The sequence below is a fragment of the Bufo gargarizans genome, chromosome 1 (assembly GCF_014858855.1).
Source record: "Bufo gargarizans isolate SCDJY-AF-19 chromosome 1, ASM1485885v1, whole genome shotgun sequence".
Taxonomy (NCBI): Eukaryota; Metazoa; Chordata; class Amphibia; order Anura; family Bufonidae; genus Bufo; species Bufo gargarizans.
Window position 1 is genome coordinate 442,161,599 of NC_058080.1, and position 26,503 is coordinate 442,188,101.

The following is a 26,503-nucleotide window of genomic DNA, read 5'->3' on the forward strand; positions in this document are numbered from 1 at the left end:
TGGTCTGATGAAACCAAGGTTGAACTTTTTGTCCATAATTCCAAAAGATATGTTTAATGCAAAAACAATACTGCACATCACCAAAAGAACACCATACCCACAGTGAAGCATGGTGGTGGCAGCATCATGCATTGCGGCTGTTTTTCTTCAGCTGGAACTGGGGCCTTAGTTAAGCTAGAGAGAATTATGAACAGTTCCAAATACCAGTCAATATTGGCACAAAACCTTCAGGCTTCTGCTAGAAAGCTGAACATGAAGAGGAACTTCATCTTTCAGCATGACAACGACCCAAAGCATACATCCAAATCAACAAATACATGGCTTCACCAGAAGAAGTATAACATTTTGGAATGGCCCAGCCAGAGCCCAGACCTGAATCCGATTGAAAATCTGTGGGGTGATCTGAAGAGGGCTGTGCACAGGAGATGCCCTCCCAATCTGACAGATTTGGAGTGTTTTTACAAAGAAGAGTGGGCAAATCTTGCCAAGTCAAAATGTACCATGCTGATAGACTCATACCCAAAAAGACTGAGTGCTGTAATAAAATCAAAAGGTGCTTCAACAAAGTATTAGTTTAAGGGTTAGTTTTTTTTTACAGAACAGAAACGTGACATTTTAACAGGGGCGTGTAGACTTTTTATATCCACTGTATATCGTATTTTGACCATTTGACCTTTGTTCTGATGCTACTATAATACATATTGTGTTGTATACTATATGGCTCTTTCAAGCACATCACATAAGCATCCTCAGGGTGAAAGTAAAGTGCACATATTCTATCACAGACAAAGGAGTGGAGGAAGAGCGGACTCAGGACACCGCATAGGCCACTGGCAATAGCATTGCTCTGAAGAAACATGGGACATTTAACACTTGTCTTTACAGTAAAACAATTAACTTTAGCAGGTTAACATCATGAGCACAAAACTGATAGCAGGAAGACGCATAATCTAATAGGCTATCCCTGAGGACCACTTACTTAAGCACCCTTTACACAAGTGGATAATTGATTTGATTGAACGATGAACGAGTCGTTATTCGAGTCATTAACATTCAAACGGAAACCTTCTAGATGCATGGAGTATTGTGTAAAAATGTGTGAGTGTGATTGTGTAATAGATCGTTTATCAGGTAAACAGTTGCATCTACACTAAAAGATAATTGACTGTTGGGTGGTATTGGGAAATATTGGATTATGTTATAGTCATGGCGCTTGAGGAAAATTGACAAAAACGAAGGAGAAGGATTTGGTAGAAAGTGGCTCTCAGAAAAGAGATTAGCAAGGAATAGGAGAAAACAACAAAGAGGGTTTCAGGAATTCCTTATGCACGACCGAAGCCTGTTTACTAATTAAAAACCAATCTTCAAAGTGTTTCCTCCCACTTCAATTTGACCAATAGTAGAAGACTGGAAGGCGCAAACAAATTTCGAATCCACAGCCTTATGTGGTTTGCACATGTACTTTTGGCTGTGGCAATTAACATGATATGAGTGGCGTATCTGTGCTGTAAAGTACGATACCTGTTTTCACTTGTGGAATTTTGGACGATGAACAGTGACTTAGGTGTCTACATCAGCGACCGCAAGAACAAATATACTAAACAATTATCACTTGTCATTTGATCGATCAATGCTTTTACACTACTCGATAACTGATGATCTTTGCTCGGTTTTAAGATTTTTTTTAAAATGATTGTCTACGCGTGTCTTTAGACCTATTTTATACTTTAGTCATTTGGTCAGTGTTTGCTCAGTGATTTCCATCTGAAATGTTTAACCAAAACCAGAAGTGGAGCTTACACAGAGATGAGGTATGAAGGAAAGATTTTCACTTTTTGACCCCCATCTGGTTTTGGCTCACCATAACTGATAAAAATCTTTGACAAAAATGTGGCCAAATCACCGAAGTGTTAACTAGGCCTTAGTCTGAAATGTGTAAGCATCTTCTTCTACTTTTGGTTTTGTACTGATTATTTTAACCTAATGTCATGACAAGTGCTAGATTTTACAAGTTTCTCTAGAACAACCCTGAAATGGTGCCAACTCTATTGTACACAGATTTGTTTTGCATAATCTTTTACAAGTAAACCCAGGAAGAGCATATCAGAAATACACTGTCTATATTTATAGCTTAGATTTTTGGGGATAGCTGAAGCCTTCTAAAGTTCTAATGTAATTATAGTTTGTTGATATATACACTTACAGGCTATGAACACCTTCAGATCTATTGTTATTCATTTACATGTATTTTAGGCTAAAAATCATTTTAGTAATAGACTTTTATTATACATTTTGCTTGATTTGGCTTCTGCTGCTTCCATGTTTCACAGTGCATAGCAGTTGCAGAATGCTGTTGTGTGATATATCAATCAGAGACCTTGTCTACCTGCTCATTCTCCAGCCCATCTACGACCTTCGCTAAACAAAATTCAACTTTCATTTAGGCATAAATCAACTTAGTCTTGGAATTGGGAGACAAACTCTCTGATGCATTTAATATAGAACAGCTTTCACAGCAGCTGCAGAAGGCAAACAGAAGAAAATGTTTAATGTTTAAGTCTATTACATTTTTTTACCTCATGATACATGTAAATCAGTGAAATGAATGGCTCTGAACAGGTGTCCATCGTATTTAACAATTGAACGTATGCAAGGTAGTAAGGAACTATGAACCTATTGATTGATTACCTGGTACCTGTGTAGCACCAATATCTTCAACAGATATGTACATAGATTGTAATCGCTTACTCAATGACTCGGTTTCTATAAATACCATGTAAGGCTCTATTCACATTGTGTTTGAAGTTGCCATTTGACATATACATGGAGAAATACACCTGACATATGTATCTCATGTCAGATATTCCAAATTTTCAGTGCAAATGCCACGTTTATAGACCCTTACAATACTGATCAACTTACCATATCTTCAGCTCTGGTGTAATAACGTTAAATGAATATTATATTTATATATACATTTATGGGTACCAAAAATCAAACCATGGTCAACTGACCAAAAACTCCTTTTAGGGGTCCTATCTATATGTTAAAACTTTAACCTTTATTATTTACTTTTAAAACAAAAATACTCAGAGAAACCAATACTACAAGGTAATAAAAAAATATCAGGTTGCAGTTACGGGCTAATTCAGTTAATGTATGTCTTTTTTGGACCGCTGTCACTCGCCCTACATTCTATTTAAGAGGTGGTTAACCTCATGGATAATCTGTGGCCATGTATCACCGCAGGTTAGCAGGTGTGTTTTCAATGGTGAATTGTTTGGTGTCCCTGTAGGTCCTAAGTATAGGAATTTCTATTGTAAATAGATCAGATGTATTCACACATCTCACACGCTGGGAGATCAGGCAGTTTGCCTCCAAACATTTGCACAAAATGTATTGAGCTGGACAATGATTGTGACCGTATTGGTTGTGGATCTTGCCCTATACTGCAACCTGTCTAAAAATTGTGGATTGTCACTACCCCACCCGACATGTTTCGCCGGTGGGGTAGTGACAATCCACAATTTTTAGACAGGTTGCAGTATAGGGCAAGATCCGAAACCAGTAGGGTCACAATCATTGTCCAGATCAATACATATTGTGCAAATGTTTGGGAGGGGATAGCTAGTTTAGGAGGGGATAGATAGTTTATTTAGGCAGGCGAAACAGAGCATGTCACGCTATTACCCCAACTCCCCTGACGAAGCTCAATACATATTGTGCAAATGTTCAGAGGCAAACTGCCTGATCTCCCAGTGTGTGAGATGTGTGAATGAATGATGGATTTCTGTCGCATAGGGATATAGGAATACATCTCATCTATTTACAATAGAAATTCGTATACTTAGGACCTATAGGGACACCAAACAATTCACCATTGAAAACACACCTGCTAAACTGTGGTGATACATGGCCACAGAGTATCCATGAGGTTAACCACCTCTTAAATAGAATGTAGAGCGAGCGACAGCAGCCCAAAAAAGACCTAAATTAACTGACTTAGCCCGTAACTGGAACCTAATTTTTTTAAATTACCTTGTAGTATTGGTTTCTCTGAGTATTTTTGTTTTAAAAGTAAATAATAAAGGTTAAAGTTTTATATAGATAGGACCCCTAAAAGGAGTTTTTGGTCAGGTGATCGTGGTTTGAGTTTTGTTACAATCTCCCGAGGGCCCTATAGGGACAAAAATCTTTTTTTTTTTTTTTTTTTTATGGGTACCAGGCACAACAGTTGTGAAGACATTTGAACATTTTTTTACATTAGAGTTTCATATGAAAAAGTCATTAAGCCCCATTCATTTTTTGTAACGTCACATACAGCGTTTACAGGCCAGTCAACCAGAAACAAGCAGTGGAAAATGGAGGAAGTCGAGGCTTCTGACTGTTGCTGGCTTAAGATGAAAATGGAAGGTGAGAACTTGGCAAGTTAAGTTTATTGTTAAAGACGACTCAAGGCTCATCCATTTAAAATAACATGTGAAAACATGATGCCAGGTGCACGTGAAAATATGCAGATGACAGCATTCACCACAAAATGGTGTATAAGGGCATTAGTATAATTAAGACTTTGTCCACATCTGCAATATGGCTTATGCTCATAATGGCAGCTATACGGATTTATTGGACCTGTCATTCAGTGGGTCTGAAGAAGCTCATAAGCTTATTATGGGGTTCTGTCAAAGTTTTTTCAGTTTTCATAGCAAGATTAGAACTTGTGTGAGCGTAGCCTAACTTGGCATCATCATTGGTTATAATTTGAGTTGTATAATGAGAATCTATGCCTCTTGTTGTGGTTTCTTCTGCATTGTGGTAGTAGAGGCCACCAAGCCAATGCCATAGCACTACATGTACCACGAGTGGGGGCAGGAATCTGCTTTGTCCGATTCCAGCTTTAGATCCCTTTCTTTGAAATCACAGAAAGCATGAGAAGAAAGCATATACATTTACTATAAAAATGTGCACGATAACTACAAAAAGCAAAAAGATTGTTATGTTTTCTGTCTAGGGGAGGCAGATTTGGGTGGTTTTTCACGCCATGAACAAATAGCAATCGCCACTCCACAGCCCCCAGTTTATGGTCCATTCACACCTCCGTAGAATGGATCCGCATCCGTTCCACAATTCTGCGGAATGGGTGCGGACACATTGTGCTGTCTGCATCCGCATTTCCGATCCGCGGCTCCGTACTTCCGGTCCACGTCTCCCGAAAAAAACAGAACATGTCCTATTCTTGTCCGCAATAGCGGACAAGAATAGGCATTTCTATAAGGGTGCCGGCCCAGTCTATCCGCAATACACTACGGACGTGTGAATGGACCCTTACACTGAAAGATGTGCTGCCGGAAAACATTTATCTGCTCGCAAAAACATTCCGTCAGCTGACAAATGAGCATTGCGTGTATGGTGGCTGGTGGCTTTCTTGTTTACATGGGCACTGATTGGGGAAAGGCGTTTGAATGAGGGCTTGTTCTAGCAATCATCAACCTGTGTAAAAGGGCCCTTAGAGAGACATTGTGCAGAAAGTAGAGATAGGCTTTAAATACCAATAGGGCATGATTTCTTATTAGTACACTTCTTTACATAAGCTGCACGTAGTGTAGTGCTCCTTGAGCGTCCACATTGCATCTTTCTTCTTGTTTAAGAATGAAATTCAATCTTTTATATATTCTGTCTTTTGTGGTGGCCTGTTAACAGCAGAATGGAGCAATTGTGTCTTGTGAACGTATTCTGTTACTGACAGACTTGTGATTACCCAGGACAAGCACAATATTGCATTCAGAAGCGATGTATATAGGCCATTAGTACACTTGTCCATGTCTACAGATAATAATGGCTGGATGTTTTAACAACAGTAGGCAACACACCAAGAGAAGTTTGACAGCACTTAAGGCAAATATTTGCTTAAACTTTCACTGTTTGTCCCAATTGCTTTTAAGCAATTCACTGTCGGCTAAAGGATGTTTTGTCTGCATATTCTTAAAACAGTTGCTCTTTATTTCATAGATATCACTATTGTATGCTGATTAAATCTTCATGGGTAATTGTCTTCATCAAACCTCGAATGGAATAAATTTATGCCGTATCTGGATTTTTTTTTTATATCACAAAACAGGCAACAATCCGTGTGTGGCCAAAGCCTGATTTATTTCTTTGGATCATGTTAAACAACAGGACTAAACATAATGATTGAAAAGACTGATGCAAACTAATATGATTTCTTGTGTCAGTTTACAGTCAGTTTATTTCCTATGTACGATATGACAATGAAGAAGAAATCATATACTACAGACGTTTTGTTAAAGAAGATTTCCGCTGTACACTAGTAAATAAGAAGTTAGGCTACTTTCACACTAACGGCAGGAAGGATCCGACAGGCTGTTCACCCTGTCGGATCCGTCCTGGCGCTATTACGCCGTGCCGCTGGACCGCCGCTCTGTCCCCATTGACTATAATGGGGATGGAGCGAGCTCCGGCGCAGCACGGCAGTTCGCGGTGAGAGGACTAAAAAGTCGGACATGCAGTACTTTTAGTCCGGCGGCCTTTCAACATGCACTGCCGTGCTGCGCCGGAGCTCCACCCCGTCCCCATTATAGTCAATGGGGAAGGAGTGGCGGCACAGCGAAATAGCGGCAGGACGGATCCGACAGGGTGTACAGCCTGTCGGATCTGTCCTGCCGCTGGTGTGAAAGTAGCCTTAGGCTGAGAGTAGAAGTTTGGCTATTTTATATATTTTTTATTTACAGGATCTAGTAATTTTTTTGCTTCTTTGCCGCAGCAATTTTTGCAAATTTAAAAGCAGGAAGTACAGCTATTTTCATAGTCAATTTTGAATTAGCCCATGCTAAGTCCCTACAAATCTAGAAACATCCTGATCTGATAATAAGTCTGGAAACTATGTAATGAGTGTAAGAAAGGTTTTAATGTACAGGCACAGTTACTTCAATTGAAGTTTCCTTTTCTTTCAGCTATGTCAACTGTATACAGTATGTATACTTAATATATATATCTTAAAAGGGCTGACAATATTTGATTTATTACAGTGGGTGGAAGATATGAGATTCAAAATGAAAAGAAAGCATAGCGATGAGTTACAGAGCAGTAATGATTTTGGCCAGTGGAGAAGTCGTTGTAGTTTGTGTCATCTGCTCCAGTAAACTCATACAGAAACAAATGTATCAAACACAAAGAACTTATGCCAGTGTAAACTTCAGAAAATTGGAAGGAACAGAAAACTAACTAATAACTAGTGTATATTTTCCTTTTAAGTATTGGTAAAGTGCATCAAAATTATGATAATAAATGTTATATTCCCTGGAAATTGGGAGCTGGAAAGAATATCCTTGAAAGATACAAGAATGAATGGCATTTTTGAAAGACACTGTGTTTTGTTTTGTAGTGTATGTTTTTTTGTGTGTGCCTGAAATAATACTGCCTCATGTTTATCATGTTTATCAGTATAGAAATGTTTCGTTTTCAGGATTATACACCCAATGTAGTGCTTGTATATGCTGTGAATAGAACCTTAGATGGACACACTGATCTAAAGACACACATCAGCACATTTTTTGACAGTTTCTCAACTATTCTAAGCACTGTTTCTATCCAACTCAAACGTTTCACTTTCATTAAAATAAATATCCATAAGGTGCATTTATGGTATATCTCATTGGTATCTCAGGCTTGAGCAATGTGCCAGCTGAGGAGAACCAACCATTTTGATGGTTAGTTGGCAGAACTCAGGACTTGAAGATAATTCATGCAGTGCTAAATACAAAGACTTTATTATGTTGGGCCTCTCCACTGCTCCAGTCCTTCCATGAGGGCTTTGTATGTTTAAGTGCCTTGCAACAAAACTGATTGATTCTCTGTGTCACTATGCATATCATTACAGTTGTATGTTTGCTTTATTTCTATTTCTTTTTAACATGCAAATGATTGACAGACTTTGGACAGAATGTGTGCTTCTTTTATTTTAGTATTATATCTTGATGAGGTAAATTGGGCTACATGCTTCTTATATTTTGTGAATGAAGGGAAAACAGTGATTCACCCAATTTTTTGTCTAAAGTAGCAAGGTGTAGTAAAAGTAGAAAACGTATTAGCAATCGCTTATTCACAATAAAAGTGTTCATATTATTGGCTGAAAAAATTTGAGATATGGCGTATACTTAGTGCAATTCATAGTATCTGGAAAATAATGGATACATTAATTACTCCAATGATTTGCCTGTCTGGTATGAATGGAATGTGATTTTGGTTTATGGACTAAAGACAAGCAAAGTGTTATTGAAGTTTTCGTGTAGAGGCCAGTCATTTTTGCTTCTTTGTCCGCCTATTGCATTGAAGTCTGATTACTAAAACAAGAAGGACACATAGCTGTGACTAGCACTAAGTGTCCTTAGTGCCCTCAGAATTGAGTACTGGGGATAGTGAGGACCTGTGACTAGACTATGGGATAATTATTTATTTAAGAATATAAGCCACAGCAATATAAACATAATAGGTCTCGTTATGATTGATACGCTCTCCTTATCTGCTTGGATCCTGATACCTTGTTGTATTACTTTAAACAGATATGTCCTCCCCAACAATGAAGAAACCTGAAAAGCCATTGTTTAGTCCGACATCTCCACAGGATTCTTCGAGACTCAGCACTTTTCCCCAGCATCATCATCCAGGGATTCCGGGAGTAGGACATAGTGGTAAGGGCAACAATACTGTCATATAGTCCAGTTTCCCTACCCATGTTATGTGAATGGCTAGAAAAGGTCTTAATGAATAATCCTGATTAAATGAAGTAAGCACTATTGCTTTTATAATGTGTTCTTAATCTTATTGCTTTTAAAATTTGTACCTGAATCAGGAGAGAATTATGAAGGGCACTGATGTATGCTGGCATTGTCTTGTTTGGCTGTCTTTTGCAGGGAGTAGAGCCCCTGGGAGAATTTTAATCACTAAAAGACTGGGAGTAACTCCTCTTCTCCATATACAAAAGAAACATATACTTTTGTTACTTGCACCATTTTTAGAGTCTAGTAGATATGTCAATTACTACATTTTAAGCGGTCACCCACAAGGGGTTCTTTGTGAATTAATAAAATTTAAGAAAAAAAAAAACTTTAATATTACTTTATTAAAAATATATTCCCAAATACCTTTTGTTAGTTATGATGGCTCGCTTTGCCTATCATCAGGGGAAATAAAATGGCTTCCATCCTGTGAATACACACAAAAGCTGTACTGATCACATAGCTTGACGAGTTACTTCAGAACACTGAAATAGAGAGCCTTCCTAGCCTCCTCTGTGCTCTACTTGTCATAGATTATAATCCTGAATACAGCTGATTATTTTATTATAAATACATTCTCCAAATAATTTTCATTGATTATAATGGTTCATTTTGTCTAGGGAGCAATCATCAGGGGAAATAAAATGGCTTCCATCCTGTGAATACACACAAAAGCTGTAATGATTACATAGCTGGACAGTTACCTCAGAACACTGAAATAGAGAGCCTTCCTAGCCTCTTCTGTGCTCTACTTGTCAGAGATTATAATCCTGAATACAGCTTATTATTTTATTATAGATACATTCCCCAAATAATTTTCATTAATTATAATGGTTCATTTTGTCGAGGGAGCAATCATTAGGGAAAATAAAATGGCCGCCGTCTTATTAGTACATACAAAACCTGTCCTAATCATGCAGCAGGACAAGTTACTTCAGAACACTTCCATAAAGAGCTGCCTCCGCCTTCTCTCTATTTTACTTGTCAGGGATTATGATCCTGAATACAGCTGATACGATTTTCAGCTGAATCTCTGTAGGAATGGAGTTGATGAGGAGACATGAAGTACAGAGAGGAGGGTGGAGTTGTAGTTAATGAGCAGCAGCACTTGTATGTAGTCAGCTGCATTACCACAGTCCCACATTACCACAGTCTGTTCTGTACTTCCTCTGTACTTTATGTCTCCTCATCAACTCCTTTGCTATAGAGATTCAGCTGAGGATCTTATCAGCTGTATTTAGGAGAATAATCCCTGACAAGTAGGAGAGGAGGATGAGGTAGCTCTTTAGCTCAGTGAAGTAAATTGTCCTACTGTGTAATTAGGACAGGTTTTGTGTGTACTAATAGGACGGCGGCCATTTTATTTCTCCTGAAGTTTGCTTCCAAGACAAATTGAGCCATTATAACTAATGGAATGTATTTGGGAATGTATTTATAATAAAGTAATATTTAAATAGTTTAATTTTATTTTATTAATTCCCAGAGAACCCCTTTAGCGAATTCTTTCTCTTCTTACATAGGAAACTATGGACTATGAATTTGACAAACTTAGAAAAATCATTTTGTTTACTTAAAGCAATTTTTTATTAAATTTGGCTTTTATTAGCATAGAAAAAGTAATGGCTACATGAAAATGCAACTTCATAGTTAGATATTTTAAGGCAGGACACATTTCTTTCTTTACTTTGCATACTTGCTTGGAGTGAAAGGCTACATTTCACTAAGGGTACTTTCACACTAGCGTTCACACTGAGTTCCATCATAGGGGCTGAATACCGGAAAATAACTGAACAGGTTCATCCCTATGAATTCTGAATGGAGAGAAATACATTCAGGATGCATCAGGATTTCTTCAGTTCAGTCACTGAATGGCGTTTTGGATGGAGGAAATACTGCAGCATGCTGCGGTATTATCTCTGTCCAAAACTCTGGATCAGTTGCTGGAATGCCGGCATTAATTTACATTGAAATTAAAAATACCACAATGCCAGACCCGTCCTTCCGGTCTGCGCATGCGCAGACCGGTAAAAATGTGAAAAAAATATATATAATGGATCCGTTTCTCAGGATGACATCTGGAGAGACGGATCTGTTCTTGCAATGCAATTGTAAGACGGATCCGCATCTGGATCCATCTACAAATGCTGTCCGATTGCATGCAGATTGCCGGATCCGGCAGGCAGTTCCGGCGACAGAACTCATTACCGGATCACTCTGCCGCAAGTGTGAAAGTAGCTTAAGTCCACCCATTGTAATGCACATGCTGCTTAAAACTAGAAATCTCTGTCATTTCTTGAGGTCAGTGCAGCACGCTGTACATTAACTGGAGTTATTTCAGGTACAGTGGATGAATGAAGTTACACATATGTTTCTGTTTAATGAGTATGGGAATATCTTTGCACAGTTTACTTCATTAAGTTAACTTCATTTTTCTTTCAAGGCTCTGTGCCAAGTAGAATTTTGGCTAACCTATGGATATCGCATTCACTTGTAACTTGGGGCATTCACCTGTGTTCAGTGATTATCTCTGAAATCTGCTTAGTTCACGACCGTATTCTTTGAAACCCCACATTATTTGTGAGATGATTTTAAAATATAGCAACTGTGATGAAAATATGTATAATCCATAGGCTGTTTACTAATTGAGAGTTTCATTTATTGATTTAGTTTGCTCTCACAATTGCACATACAGTACAGGCCAAAAGTTTGGACACACCTTCTCATTCAAAGAGTTTTCTTTATTTTCATGTCTATGAAAATTGTAGATTCACAATGAAGGCTTCAAAACTATGAATTAACACGTGTAATTATATACATAACAAAAAAGTGTAAAACAACTGAAAATATGTCATATTCTAGGTTCTTCAAAGTAGCCACCTTTTGTTTTGATTACTGCTTTGCACACTCTTGGCATTCTCTTGTTGAGCTTCAAGAGGTAGTCACCTGAAATGGTTTTCACTTCACAGGTGTGCCCTGTCAGGTTTAATAAGTGGGATTTCTTGCCTTATAAATGGGGTTGGGACCATCAGTTGCCTTGTGGAGAAGTCAGGTGGATACACAGCTGATAGTCCTACTGAATAGACTGTTAGAATTTGTATTGTGGCAAAATAAAAGCAGCTAAGTAAAGAAAAACGAGTGGCCATCATTACTTTAGGAAATGAAGGTCAGTCAGTCCGAAAAATTGGGAAAACTTTGAAAGTGTCCCCAAGTGCAGTCACAAAAACCATCAACCGCTACAAAGAAACTGGCTCACATGCGGACCGCCCCAGTAAAGGAAGACCAAGAGTCACCTCTGCTGCGGAGGATAAGTTCATCCGAGTCACCAGCCTCAGAAATCGCAGGTTAACAGCAGCTCAGATTAGAGACCAGGTCAATGCCACACAGAGTTCTAGCAGCAGACACATCTCTAGAACAACTGTTAAGAGGAGACTGTGTGAATCAGGCCTTCATGGTAGAATATCTGCTAGGAAACCACTGCTAAGGACAGGCAACAAGCAGAAGAGACTTGTTTGGGCTAAAGAACACAAGGAATGGACATTAGACCAGTGGAAATCTTTGGTCTGATGAGTCCAAATTTGAGATCTTTGGTTCCAACCACCGTGTCTTTGTGCGACGCAGAAAAGGTGAACGGATGGACTCTACATGCCTGGTTCCCACCGTGAAGCATGGAGGAGGAGGTGTGATGGTGTGGGGGTGCTTTGCTGGTGACACTGTTGGGAATTTATTCAAAATTGAAGGCATACTGAACCAGCATGGCTACCACAGCATCTTGCAGCGGCATGCTATTCCATCCGGTTTGCGTTTAGTTGGACCATCATTTATTTTTCAACAGGACAATGACCCCAAACACACCTCCAGGCTGTGTAAGGGCTATTTGACCATGAAGGAGAGTGATGGGGTGCTGTGCCAGATGACCTGGCCTCCACAGTCATATTTTCAGTTGTTTCACACTTTTTTGTTATGTATATAATTCCACATGTGTTAATTCATAGTTTTGACGCCTTCAGTGTGAATCTACAATTTTCATAGTCATGAAAATAAAGAAAACACTTTGAATGAGAAGGTGTCTCCAAACTTTTGGTCTGTACTGTATAGCAGAAGGACAGGGCTTCTTAACTGTAAGGGGCATATCACCTCACATTTACCTAGGTATAATAGCTATTGGCAGACAAAATCTGAAAGAATGTACGTGCAGTGTTTGCTTTACACCTTGTATACTTTTGGCCTTTATTATTGGTTGCCATAGACATGGTTGTTTTTATGGGTGTGTGACCAGTGGAGCTGCACAGGTTGCATCTGTATTCATTATAGAAGGGGGGGCTTCATTCTCTAGTTTATTGGTTTGGCAGGGCACTTGCAACTGTCTAGCAATGTTATTTGCACACTGTATGATTGTATTATTTGGGCACTATTTGGTCCATCTTAAAGGAAGGCATGAAGAGAAAGTTCTGCACAGGACATCATCCAGCCTAAGGCCATCCCTGTTCATAAGCATACAGTTTTTTTTATGTTTAAAACCATAAAATAATGTATATTATACCAGCATCACGCAACTTCTGCATGATATTGATACCTCAGAAAAGACTATTTATACGGGTTCACATGTGTGAGGCCAAGAATGACCATTCCAACTACAGAGCACAGGCAGAGCTTCATTTTAGTGATCTTATTTTCGGCTAAGTACTACAGATGCGGAGCCTACTGTTGAGTGACAGCTTGACACAGTTATCAAGCTCTTAGATTAAGCCATTAACATAGCACTTTAAAAAAAAAACACAGTGAAGCTGAAATATGGAAATTATCATTATCAGGCAAATCAACTTACATACTTAGAAAGGATCTGGGACAAATATTTGGTTTGATTAGAATACAATTTGTTTCATTCTTCCTCATATTGATTCTCTTAATAAAACACAATCTGTTAGCAATTTATGATAATTTCTCTAAAGAAATGAATTAAATACATTTTGATGTGGCAAAAAAACAAACAGTTTCCCTATCTGCACTATGAAAATAGACAGAGTTTTCATTTAAAAATGATAATTTACTTCTTTTTGAAAAGCTTTTGCTTCTAAATGTCAGTGATGTGGATACGATGAGGAGGTCTAGGGAAGCATGCATTGTCAAATATATTCTTAGTGTTCAAACTATTTCTACATAGCACAGAGACTGATTCCCATCATCCTTGCCTGCTCTAGTATCCCATAAGTCTTACAGGTATGTAGTGGTCCATTGCAGCCAAAAGTCATTAGGAGTTGATGATGACTTATTTCTCAGTGTAATGTGAAGGAACTCAAAAATGTGGGTTTTGTTATCTTTAAAGACTCTGGAGAAAATACTTAACCAGTAAAAAATGCTTTCTTTCTGGGAATAATGCTTTTATTTCAAGCAATGCTAAATCAGAGAATGGTGTAATTCTTGAAAGCTAAACAAGACTTTGAGCAGCTTGATCTGGGAAACTTGGGCTGTTAGCTCTCAGGGGATGTCTGGTATTTGGACTTCATTTGAATTGCTAGTACAGCCGGGAAAATAATCAAGTGCATGTTGTAGAAGATGAATTACAAGTGTTTGGGGGAGTGTTTTCACAAGTTCAGGTGGGTCAGGCTCACAGCTCTGTAGAGACAAAACAAAATGCTAACATACCATCAACTTTTTTTTTTCTTCTGTGTTGACAGTCATCTCAACCAGGACTTCACCTTCCCCTCTGCCATTTGCAACACAAGCTATTCTTCCTCCCGCCCCAAGTTCCTACTTTTCTCATCCAACAATTCGATATCCTCCACACCTGAACCCTCAGGATCCCCTGAAGAACTATGTTCCTTCTTATGACCCGTCCAGCCCGCAAACAAGCCAGGTAATGGGAATTTCTGATTATACTGATTATGTTTGTGGATAACAGATTGTGAAAGTATGTTATTTTTAATGCAGTCAGTGATCATCATAGACAAAATACCATAAAGAAGTCTGATCATGAAGAGGTCTATCATCATTTACACTAGATTTCTGGTGTAAATGATGACTGAAATTTACACAGCTACAAACTAGCATAGATTTCATTCTAGGTACATGGACTGCCGGAGGTGGGGCATTTTAGATGGTAGAAGGGAATCTGTCTCCTATTTCCAGTATGTTACAAATAGCAATGCATTCTAGTTCAGTTTGCTATAATCACATCTATACCTTAGTATCGCTGTTTGTGCCGCTTTTTCCGATCGGCAGATAATCAAGTTTCTAGTATATGCTAATTAGCCATCCAAGTGACAGGCGGGGAGTGAATAACAGTTGTAGGAACCCAAGCCTGCCTCCATTAAGAGCCCAAGCCTGCCTCTACTCATGTTCCCAGTGCCGCCCCTTGCTCCTTCATGTCTACCCCTCCTCTGCGATGTCATGATCTGCACAAAACTCAACTGCTCTGCATATGCGCAATATTTCGGCAACTCACATGATGACCAGATGAGCAGTTTTGTGCATATCATTAAATTGCAGAGGAGAGAGCAGACATGAAGGCGCAAGAGGCAGCACTCGGAACTTGAGTGGAGGTGGGCTTGGGCTCTTCATGAAAGCGGGCTGGGGCACTTGCAAGAGGGGAACTTTGGCTCCCGCAACAGTTAAAATTACATTGACTGGGGAATGAACAATACACTTACTTGGTGCCCTACCTTTAATCTTTTTAGTTTCAGATCCTCCATTTTCCGGGCTCCTACTCTGCCATCCAAGATGGCTGTACTACTTTGCAAAGTAACTGATGCACACAGTGCACTGGTAGTCCAAGACACTTCCTACTTGTCCAGCCCTGTTCTTGGATTGGCCAGCACTGTTCACTTGAGCAATTTTGACCCATCCAACAGCAGCAGGAAGTCTCTTGGGCTACCAATTCACAGCATGCATCAGACATTCAGGCAGACAAAAGTGGCGGGGCCATTTTAGATGGCAGAAGAGTAGCCTGTGAATTGGAAAATCTGAAGCTAAAAATGTCTTGAACTTGAGGGTGCTTCTTTAGCCTTAGTATAAATTTACTGACTACAAGAAAATATGGTTGGATTACACCTATCTTTAGCAGTTGATATTATCCTTAAAGGGGTTTTCCCACAAATAATATTTTACATTTATTAGCACCGGGATCTGAATACTTTTATAATTGCATAGAATTAAAAACTGTAGTAAAATGTATCTGCTGTTTGTTTTGTTTATTATTTCTTTGTCCTGCTCAGTAAGATGGCCGCACATGCTGAGTTTCGTCCTCCAACTTCCTCCTAAGTTGTGATAGGGAGAGCTCAGACGCACACCCTTAGCTGCAGCAGAAAAGACACTCCCCTTGATCTGTCAACTTAAAATAAATCTATCAGAGCAATGAATGGGGAGATCTCTGATCCATGTGAGGTACAGGGCTGGTTCTAGCTTTGTTAGAAAGATATTTTCATATACTATATGATGTATGATTTTCATTTTTTACATTAATCATGGGATAACTCCTTTAAGTTTTCTGCAGTTATTAAACAGCAAATGTGAGCAGAGTCTCATTGAGTTATGTTCAGCTAGTTCCATCAGCGCCTTAAAGCAAATAATACATGCTTAATGCATTGCCTAATCCTCTCACCCTCACCTAGAAAACATCTCTGGTATTCATCTCTACCTCACCAGTGACACTTCTTAAGCACTAATCCTAGCTCTGATCATTTGTCATTTTGACTACTGTAACTTTCTACTAATTAACATTCCACCACTGGCTTCAGTTCAGCCCGGGTATAGAGAGAAAGAAAAAAAGCGAGGGTTAATCCAATCTAGTGGATGACTCCAAGAGATAGGATATAACTTGAGGCGCCAGTGGATGGAGAACAGGAGAAAACAGAAGCAAGAAAACTGGTGTATCAAGGGTAGGCAGCTGAAAGGGGTGTCCACACTAAAAGAGATCAGTGTGTAAAAGGAAGTGAACAAAAAAGACTTAACAAGTCAAGGAGGTTACACCCCTATAAGAAGCGCCATAGCCCAAAGAGTATAACAGAGAAATAATTGTATATGATAGAATGATTAAAAGCTGATTAGCTGTAAATGAGATTGGGCATTCCCCCTATTCAGGGTGACCAAAAAGGAAGAGAGTGAGTGGACAATAAACACACCACTATAAGAAACCTATAATCACAATTTGTGGAATTAATCACATATAATAGCCATATGACGGTATATTGAAGTAGCCAAAGAAAATAATCAACTCACTTCACGGGGGGTGGCCAGCTGGATAAACTCAAGACACCAGCATGGACCAATAACCCCCCAGCCAGGAGCGCTTGTGGAGTCTTCAAAACTGATAGTTGCCCAGTTGGAAAGAAAAGGCTTCACCTGAGTATTGTTGTTGAAGGCTTTGGCTTCTTTAATGTAGAAAACTGGTTCATAAAAAGGCTCAACGCGTTTCGGGGTGTGCAAACCCCTTCATCAGGAGAAAGTACAGATAAAAAAGATAACAATAACAATCTTAGGCATTTTTTTATCTGTATTTGCTCCTGATGAAGGGGTTTGCACACCCTGAAACGCGTTGAGCCTTTTTATGAACCAGTTTTCTACATTAAAGAAGCCAAAGCCTTCAACAACAATACTGAGGTGAAGCCTTTTCTTTCCAACTGGGCAACTATCAGTTTTGAAGACTCCACAAGCGCTCCTGGCTGGGGGGTTATTGGTCCATGCTGGTGTCTTGAGTTTATCCAGCTGGCCACCCCCCATGAAGTGAGTTGATTATTTTCTTTGGCTACTTCAATATACCGTCATATGGCTATTATATGTGATTAATTCCACAAATTGTGATTATAGGTTTCTTATAGTGGTGTGTTTATTGTCCACTCACTCTCTTCCTTTTTGGTCACCCTGAATAGGGGGAATGCCCAATCTCATTTACAGCTAATCAGCTTTTAATCATTCTATCATATACAATTATTTCTCTGTTATACTCTTTGGGCTTTGGCGCTTCTTATAGGGGTGTAACCTCCTTGACTTGTTAAGTCTTCTTTGTTCACTTCAGTTCAGTCCAACATGAACACAGCAGCCAAGTTGATCTTTTTGTCTATACGTCTATGCTAAGGCCTCATTACACTAGTCTACGAAGCTCTTCACTGTGCGTGGTCATCACACTCCAAATGCCTCTCCTTCTACAATCTCCTTCTTGAGAAGAAAATGATTGGGAATATTGAAACCTAGCATACCCTACCCTTGCCCAACATCTACTGTCATGGGAGAGTCGAGATAACCCCATGTGCATTAGAAGGTTGGGTGTTCCCAACGAAATCTGCGGATTCAGCCTACATTCATCTATTGTGCATGGCCACATTTATGCTTGCTCCCAGTTTTAAACATCCCTTGAAAACTCTTTTCTTTAAGGATTTTTTCTTTGTCCCACATCCATAGTCCATATATAACCTGGATACAGACATGTGCACCCCATCTTGTCCTGAACTAGCTACCCCACATCAGTTTGCACTTTATAACTGTGTTGGATCAGACACTGGCTGGGTTCTGGGTTATTGTAGTTTTATTTATTTTCCCATTACCAACACAAGGAGCTGACCTCTGGGCAAAAAATACCACTGTTGCACCTATTGTGTCACTCCCCAGTTCCATCAGATTGTTTGAGCTCATAGACAGTGAGCTCTTTCTAATTGTCTCACTGTTTATATTCTATATGTTGGCTTCAAATAAGGAACTTATTAAATTTGTACAAATAAAATCTTTTATTTTTATGGTTATTCTGTAGGACCTGTTTTTGCCTTTGTGTTAGTGACCTATGTTTGATGTGAAAGATTTGTTTCGACATCTTTTGGATTTCTTGCAGCAATTCTATGACACTGCTAAAGATTCCTCTCTGATTTAATATAGGTACATAGCAGATGCATTCATTTTTGTTGAAGCAACATACCCTACAATATTAACAAAATATTATAAATGCATTATTAAAAAAAGTCGGCATGCAAATTATCGGAAACAAGCATTAATTGGCATGCTTATTTCTGATAATTGGCTTGTCTAATCGAGCAATCGATCAGCTGATAAACAAGCAAATGCTCATTCATCAGCTGATGGGCATCTTTCATCAGGATGAAAGATGTCTGATTATCAGTAGCACATCTCTGTGTAATCAGGGATGTGCTGCAGATAATGAATAGAAGAGAAGGTATGAAGGAACTGTTCCTACCGCATTCAGTATGCATCGGCCTGTGTAATCAGGGATGTGCTACAGATAATGAATAGAAGAGAAGGTATGAAGGAGCCGTTCCTACCGCATTCAGTATGCATCAGCCTGTGTAATCAGGGATGTGCTGCAGATAATGAATGGAAGAGAAGGTATGAAAGAACCGCTCCTACCGCATTCAGTATGCATCGGCCTGTGTAATCAGGGATGTGCTGCAAATAATGAATAGAAGAGAAGGTATGATGGAACCGTTCCTACGGCATTTAGTATGCATCGGCCTGTGTAATCAGGGATGTGCTGCAGATAATGAATAGAAGAGAAGGTATGAAGGAACCGTTCCTACCGCATTCAGTATGCATCGGCCTGTGTAATCAGGGATGTGCTGCAAATAATGAATAGAAGAGAAGGTATGATGGAACCGTTCCTACGGCATTTAGTATGCATCGGCCTGTGTAATCAGGGATGTGCTGCAGATAATGAATGGAAGAGAAGGTATGAAGGAACCGTTCCTACCGCATTCAGTATGCATCTGCCTGTGTAATCAGGGATGTGCTGCAAATAATGAATAGAAGAGAAGGTATGAAGGAGCCGTTCCTACCGCATTCAGTATGCATCGGGCTGTGTAATCAGGGATGTGCTGCAGATAATGAATAGAAGAGAAGGTATGAAGGAGCCGTTCCTACCGCATTCAGTATGCATCGGCCTGTGTAATCAGGGATGTGCTGCAGATAATGAATAGAAGAGAAGGTATGAAGGAACCATTCCTACCGCATTCAGTATGCATCGACCTGTGTAATCAGGGATGTGCTACAGATAATGAATAGAAGAAATGGTATGAAGGAACCGTTCCTACCGCATTCAGTATGCATCGACCTGTGTAATCAGGGATGTGCTGCAGATGATGAATAGAAGAGATGGTATGAAGGAACCGTTCCTACCACATTCAGTATGCATCGGTTGTGTGATCAGGGATGTGCTACAGATAATGAATAGAAGAGAAGGTATGAAGGAACCGTTCCTACCGCATTCAGTATGCATCGGCCTGTGTAATCAGGGATGTGCTGCAGATAAGGAATAGAAGAGAAGGTATGAAGGAACCGTTCCTACCACATTCAGTATGCATCGGTTGTGTAATCAGGGATGTGCTACAGATAATGAATAGAAGAAATGGTATGAAGGAACCGTTCCTACCGCATTCAGTATGCATCGGCCTGTGTAATCAGGGATGTGCTGCAGATAAGGAATAGAAGAGAAGGTATGAAGGAGCCGTTCCTGCCGCATTCAGTATGCAACGGGCTGTGTAATCAGGGATGTGCTGCAGATGATGAATAGAAGAGATGGTATGAAGGAACTGTTCCTACCGCATTCAGTATGCAATGGCCTGTGTAATCAGGGATGTGCTGCAGATAATGAATAGAAGATAAGGTATGAAGGAACTGTTCCTACCGCATTCAGTATGCATCGGCCTTTGTGATCAGGTATGAAAGAACCGTTCCTACCGCATTCAGTATGCATCGGCCTGTGTAATCAGGGATGTGCTGCAGATAATGAATAGAAGAGAAGATATGAAGGAACTGTTCCTACCGCATTCAGTATGCATCTGCCTGTGTAATCAGTAATGTGCTGCAGATAATGAATAGAAGAGAAGGTATGAAGGAACCGTTCCTACCGCATTGAGTATGCATCGGCCTGTGTAATCAGGTATGAAGGAACTGTTCCTACCGCATTGAGTATGCATCGGCCTGTGTAATCAGGTATGAAGGAACTGTTCCTACCGCATTCAGTATGCATCGGCCTGTGTAATCAGGGATGTGCTGCAGATAATGAATAGAAGAGAAGGTATGAAAGAACCGTTCCTACCGCATTCAGTATGCATCTGCCTGTGTAATCAGGGATGTGCTGCAGATAATGAATAGAAGATATGAAGGAACTGTTCCTACCGCATTCAGTATGCATCGGCCTGTGTAATCAGGAATGTGCTGCAGATAATGAATAGAAGAGAAGGTATGAAGGAACTGTTCCTACCGCATTCAGTATGCATCGGCCTGTGTAATCAGGAATGTGCTGCAGATAATGAATAGAAGAGAAGGTATGAAGGAACTGTTCCTACCGCATTCAGTATGCATCGGCCTGTGTAATCAGGAATGTGCTGCAGATAATGAATAGAAGAGAAGGTATGAAGGAACTGTTCCTACCGCATTCAGTATGCATCGGCCTGTGTAATCAGGAATGTGCTGCAGATAATGAATAGAAGAGAAGGTATGAAGGAACTGTTCCTACCGCATTCAGTATGCATCTGCCTGTGTAATCAGGAATGTGCTGCAGATAATGAATAGAAGAGAAGGTATGAAGGAACTGTTCCTACCGCATTCAGTATGCATCGGCCTGTGTAATCAGGAATGTGCTGCAGATAATGAATAGAAGAGAAGGTATGAAGGAACTGTTCCTACCGCATTCAGTATGCATCGGCCTGTGTAATCAGGAATGTGCTGCAGATAATGAATAGAAGAGAAGGTATGAAGGAACTGTTCCTACCGCATTCAGTATGCATCGGCCTGTGTAATCAGGAATGTGCTGCAGATAATGAATAGAAGAGAAGGTATGAAGGAGCCGTTCCTGCCGCATTCAGTATGCATCGGCCTGTGTAATCAGGAATGTGCTGCAGATAATGAATAGAAGAGAAGGTATGAAGGAACTGTTCCTACCGCATTCAGTATGCATCGGTTGTGTGATCAGGTATGAAAGAACCGTTCCTACCGCATTCAGTATGCCTGTGTAATCAGGGCGGTGCAAACAAGCACAGATAGATGTGTTATGATCCATTGGTGCTTACTCTTCCCGAAGATTGGGCAGTGTGATATCAACCTTAGGACCCGTTCACACAAGGTTTTTTGATGGTGTTTTTTTCTAGTTTTCTGTTCGAAATCCGCACATAAAATGCATCAAAAAAGCTTTTTTTCCCCACAATTAAAAAAAATGCATGGAAAAAAGAAGCAGCATGCCCTATCTTGTAGGGGAATCTGCACTGAATCTCCCATTCAAATGAATGAGAAGCTGGAAAAAAAACATATGTGCCAAAAACTGTACCAATACTGCCCAGAAAATCTGCATGGATTCCACGCTGATTTTTTTAAGCTCATTCTCAAAATCCGTTGTGGGAAAACATCCCCTTACTGTAGCTATTCAGCTGGAGACACCTAAAGTCTCATTTTATGAAGGAAAACTGGAGCTGATGCTGTAGAATGAAAACATATAGAAAGGTGTTTTCATGTTAAATATTTCCCACATGTGACAAAAAATTCTATTTTCTATTTAATATAATACATCAGCAGCAACAGAGCCATTTACTGTATATAGGCCTTCTTCCTCGCATACTTAAATTGTCATTAAAGGGAATGTGTCAATTGGTTCTGCCAGTTAAAACCAGATGGTGACACATATCCTTTTTTCTAATCTGTTTTTATTTTGATTGCATTTTTCAGATTATTTAATTCTATTTTCTGAACATGATTATGGGGGTGGCCAACTTGCTTGAGGTGTTGTTAATAGCGTTTAAAGATATACTTTACAGCAGCCATCATGGGCCGGAGAGGACCCTATTGACTTTTATGGTAGAGTTTTCTAGGCATGCTCTGTGACCATTGTGCAGAGGTTAGGAGGGAGTAGATAAGCTATGATAATCACCTATTGTAAGTGTTTTCTGAATACAGGTGATATATGCCATTCTAATCCTGCCTGTAATGATAAGCAGATAAATGCAGTGAAGTGTAGTAAAATCTGTACAGTCCAAGAAGTGGCAACTGTTATTATGCTTAGTGGCCAGTGCAAAAAATGGCGGGTTTTAGAATTGTTATTTTTTAGATATTGACATAGTTTATTTTATTTTTTTGCAAATAAACATTCAAACAACACCCCTACCCCCTGGTCAGATGGCCTTAAGCCATTTACTGTGGAATATCACACACTCTACATATTACTAGACTGGTAGGTATACATAGTTGTGTAGCAATACATCATTTTGTGACTAGGGTTTAAAACCTCCATATTTAACCCTTTAGTGACTAGTTTGTTTTGGGCCTTAAAGACCAAGCAATTTTTTTTCATTTTTTCAACATTACCTTCTAATAGCTATAACTTTTTTTCTTCTCCTGAACTTGTCTTATTTACACATAAGTATACACTGACACACTGGATCATTGTGTATAGTCTGTATCTTGTTCCCCCTTCCCCTGTAGATTGTAAACGCTCGTGGGCAGGGTCCTTACCCACCTCTTTACTAGTCTATTATTAAATTCACGCTCATTGTACTTGTTTGGTGTTATATTATGTATTGATCCCCTCTTTTAGACATACAGCGCCTTGGAATTGCATTAATTACATCTCTTCATTATGCGATTGATTCTTCTTTCTTATTACCTTTCTCTGCTCTGTACAAATAAACTTTAGCCTAGCTTTGTGTCCTTGGGTCCTATTTGTTTTAGTCACATTTTGCTAAAGCACGCTGAAGTGATGAGAAATAAGATATCAATTGGTAAATTAATTACTTTATGTTTGACTACTGCCCACAGCATTCAGCAACATAAAGGGTGCATTTAGGTTACCAGATGTAGAAAAGCACAAATATATTTGGAATGTACGCTCCATATGACCAGTTTTATCAGCTTAATGATCAATATGTTTGGGGGACTGCAAGTAGCAACAGCAGGAATGCAATATGTGCTGGCAGTATGGCAAACTTGGCTTGGTACATAATGTGATACAGAGGACAGTGCTGCAAAAAGGTCAAAAAGCAAAGCATCTGCTGCAAAGTGGGCCAACAGCTGTAAAAAGTCTCACAGGATCTGATGAGACATGCTGTGCAATGTGGTTTATTTGGCTTTAAGGCCCAGAGTAATATGTTATAGCCTTGTGTCAGCAGAACAGATCAATGTGCATAGCATGTAACAGACTTCGTCAACTCCAAGTGATTGCTATATATACAAGAAAAAATGAAGGAACAATTAATTTTAGACTTTGAGTACTGTATTTTCCATCGTATAAGATTACTTACTAACACTAGAAATTATTTTCAAAAGTCGGGGGTCGTCTTATACGCCGGGTATAAGGCAGCACAGGGGAGAAGGAAGCAGTCCCTCCCTCCCCCCTGTGCTGCCGCGCCCCGAATCCTGGATCCCAGTGCCGCCCCTCTCTTAATTTATTCACTGTAGGGCTGCATAGATTAATCAACTTTATCGATAATATTCGATAACGGGATTCGTTGTCGTCGAATCCAGTTATCGAATAATCGTCCATTTCGTTGCTATGCGGGCGGTCAGGCGCTATGCCTGCGGGTCCCGTAAATCCTGCACACTCCCGCACTGCCGCAGTTAAGTCCCTGATACATCGCTGGCTGCAATGGTTCACAGTGCAGCGATGTATCAGCCGGGAGGGAGGAGGGACTGGAGGCGGAAACTTAGCAGTATAATATCTAAAGACTATTCCTCAACCGGCAGTAACTTGAACTTTAAATCAGCGCTGTGGAGCTTCATTGTAAGGTAATAAAAATCATAGCGCTGATTTAAAGTTCAAGTTACTGCCGGTTAAGGAATAGTCTTTAGATGTTATACTGCTGTGAGTGGCGGGGCCGGTGTATTGGGGACACTGTTATGGAGGAGATCTGTGGATGACACATATAGCATAAGATGCTATATAGTGTCATCTATAGATCCCCCCATAGCAGTGTCATCCACAGATCCCCCTCCCCATAGCAGTGTCATCCACAGATCCCCCTCCCCATAGCAGTGTCATCCACAGATCCCCCTCCCCATAACAGTGCCATCCACAGATCCCTCCCAATAACAGTGCCATCCACAGATCCCCCATGGCAATGGATCCACCATCTTTTCCCAGCCCCTAGTAGTTTATATGTGGAAACTGGGAATGTGAAAAGAAAAAGATGGGTTACCATGGCAGCCAGGACGCTACTGAAGCCCTGGCTGCCATGGTCAGTTCCCTGGACTGGAGAAGATCGTCTTAGAGACAGGGAGGGCTGGGCAGGCAGGGGTAGTCTTCTACAGCGAGTATAGCCCAAACCCTATATTTTAAACGGAAAAGTTGGGGGTCGTCTTATGCGCCCAGTCGTCTTATACACAGGAAAATACGTAATTTAAAAAATTTGATTCTGAGCTTTAAGGTTTTGTTGTAGTGACTGCAGCTATCTTGTATATATTGTTTGTCAATAGCCCGTATCTTTTTTTTCCTGGATATTGAAAGCCAGCAAGATAAATAGATAAATGTAAAACATGCACTACAAATTTTGTAATTCTTCCACTAGGGAAACATGGTCTTTTAAGAAAGAAAATAATGTATGAAATATAATATCATCTGTGTACAATGTACGGCCTTCCCGTGCGGAAATATCTGCATCTGTAAAAAGGGTTCCCGTTTAACAGCACTACAGATGGAAATAACAGATACCATGCCAGTTTTTACCTAGAATGAACTGTTCTTCCCCAGCCACGCCTTGTACTGATCTCTTTTAGATTGTTAGGACAAGCAACTGAGCTGTCTTGTAGTCCCCACAGCAATTTTGTGGTGTAATTACCGTACATTACCATTGCTTGATTATAGAGATAGCTATGCCATTCAAGTGAACATGTAGGGGAAAATATTACTTTATAGTTATAGGGCTCATACTAGTTTAAAGCGAGAAACTAAGAGGACAATATTCTATCTGTGGGTTAAGTAAAACAAATGTTATGATAAAAACAATAAATCAGCTCTGTGCCCCATGGATCATGAACAAGAGCTTGAATAGGATTCTGGAGTGACTAAAAATACAGTGGTGCTTTAAAGTTTCCGAACCCTTCAAATTTTTCTATATTTCTGCATAACTGACCTAAAACAAAGGATAACCAAATAAAAAATAAAGTCTAAAATATTATACTTGGTCATTTATTTTCTGGAGAAATTATCCAATATTACATGTCTGTGAGGGAAATAGTTTGTGAACCCTTGTTTTCAGTATCTGATGTGACCCCTTTGTGCAGCAATAACTGCAACCAAATGGATCATGGACAAGAGCTTGAATAGGTTTCTGGAGTGACAAAAAATACAGTGGTGCTTTAAAGTTTCTGAACCCCCTCAAAATATTACATGTCTGTGAGTGAAAAAAGTTTGTGACCCCTTTGTGCAGCAATAACGGCAACCAAATGTTTCAGTTAATGTTGATTCGTCCTGTAAAACGGCTTGGAGGAATTTTAGCCCATTCCTCCATACAAAACAGCTTCAACTCTATTATGTTGGTGGGTTCCCTCCCATAAACCTCTCGCATCAGGTTCTTCCTCAAGATTTTTATTGAATTAAGGTCAGGATTTGAACTTGGCCATTCCAAAACTTTAAGTTTATTCTTCTTCAACCAGTTTTTGGTAGAACGGCTTGTGTGCTTAGGGTCATTGTCTTGCTGCATTACCCATATTCTCTTCAAATGCAGCTCCTGGGCAGAATTCCTGACATTTTCATTTAGAAATTGCTGGTATAATTCCTTGTTCCATGAATG

At 39.7% G+C, this 26,503-nt stretch overlaps 1 protein-coding gene across 4 annotated transcripts in view; it reads left to right on the forward strand.

Annotated features, from left to right (window-relative positions):
- The window catches only part of NFIB (nuclear factor I B), a 230,973-nt gene that overhangs the window by 159,130 nt on the left and 45,340 nt on the right, over positions 1–26,503 (forward strand). For 3 of the 4 annotated variants that reach the window (XM_044272279.1, XM_044272271.1, XM_044272295.1), the window contains exons 7-9: positions 4,324–4,413; positions 8,577–8,705; positions 14,468–14,646. In XM_044272279.1, the coding sequence (XP_044128214.1) occupies positions 4,324–4,413; positions 8,577–8,705; positions 14,468–14,646 (398 nt within the window). The remainder of the gene's footprint in view (positions 1–4,323; positions 4,414–8,576; positions 8,706–14,467; positions 14,647–26,503) is intronic. The other variant, XM_044272287.1, reaches the window with a different exon arrangement.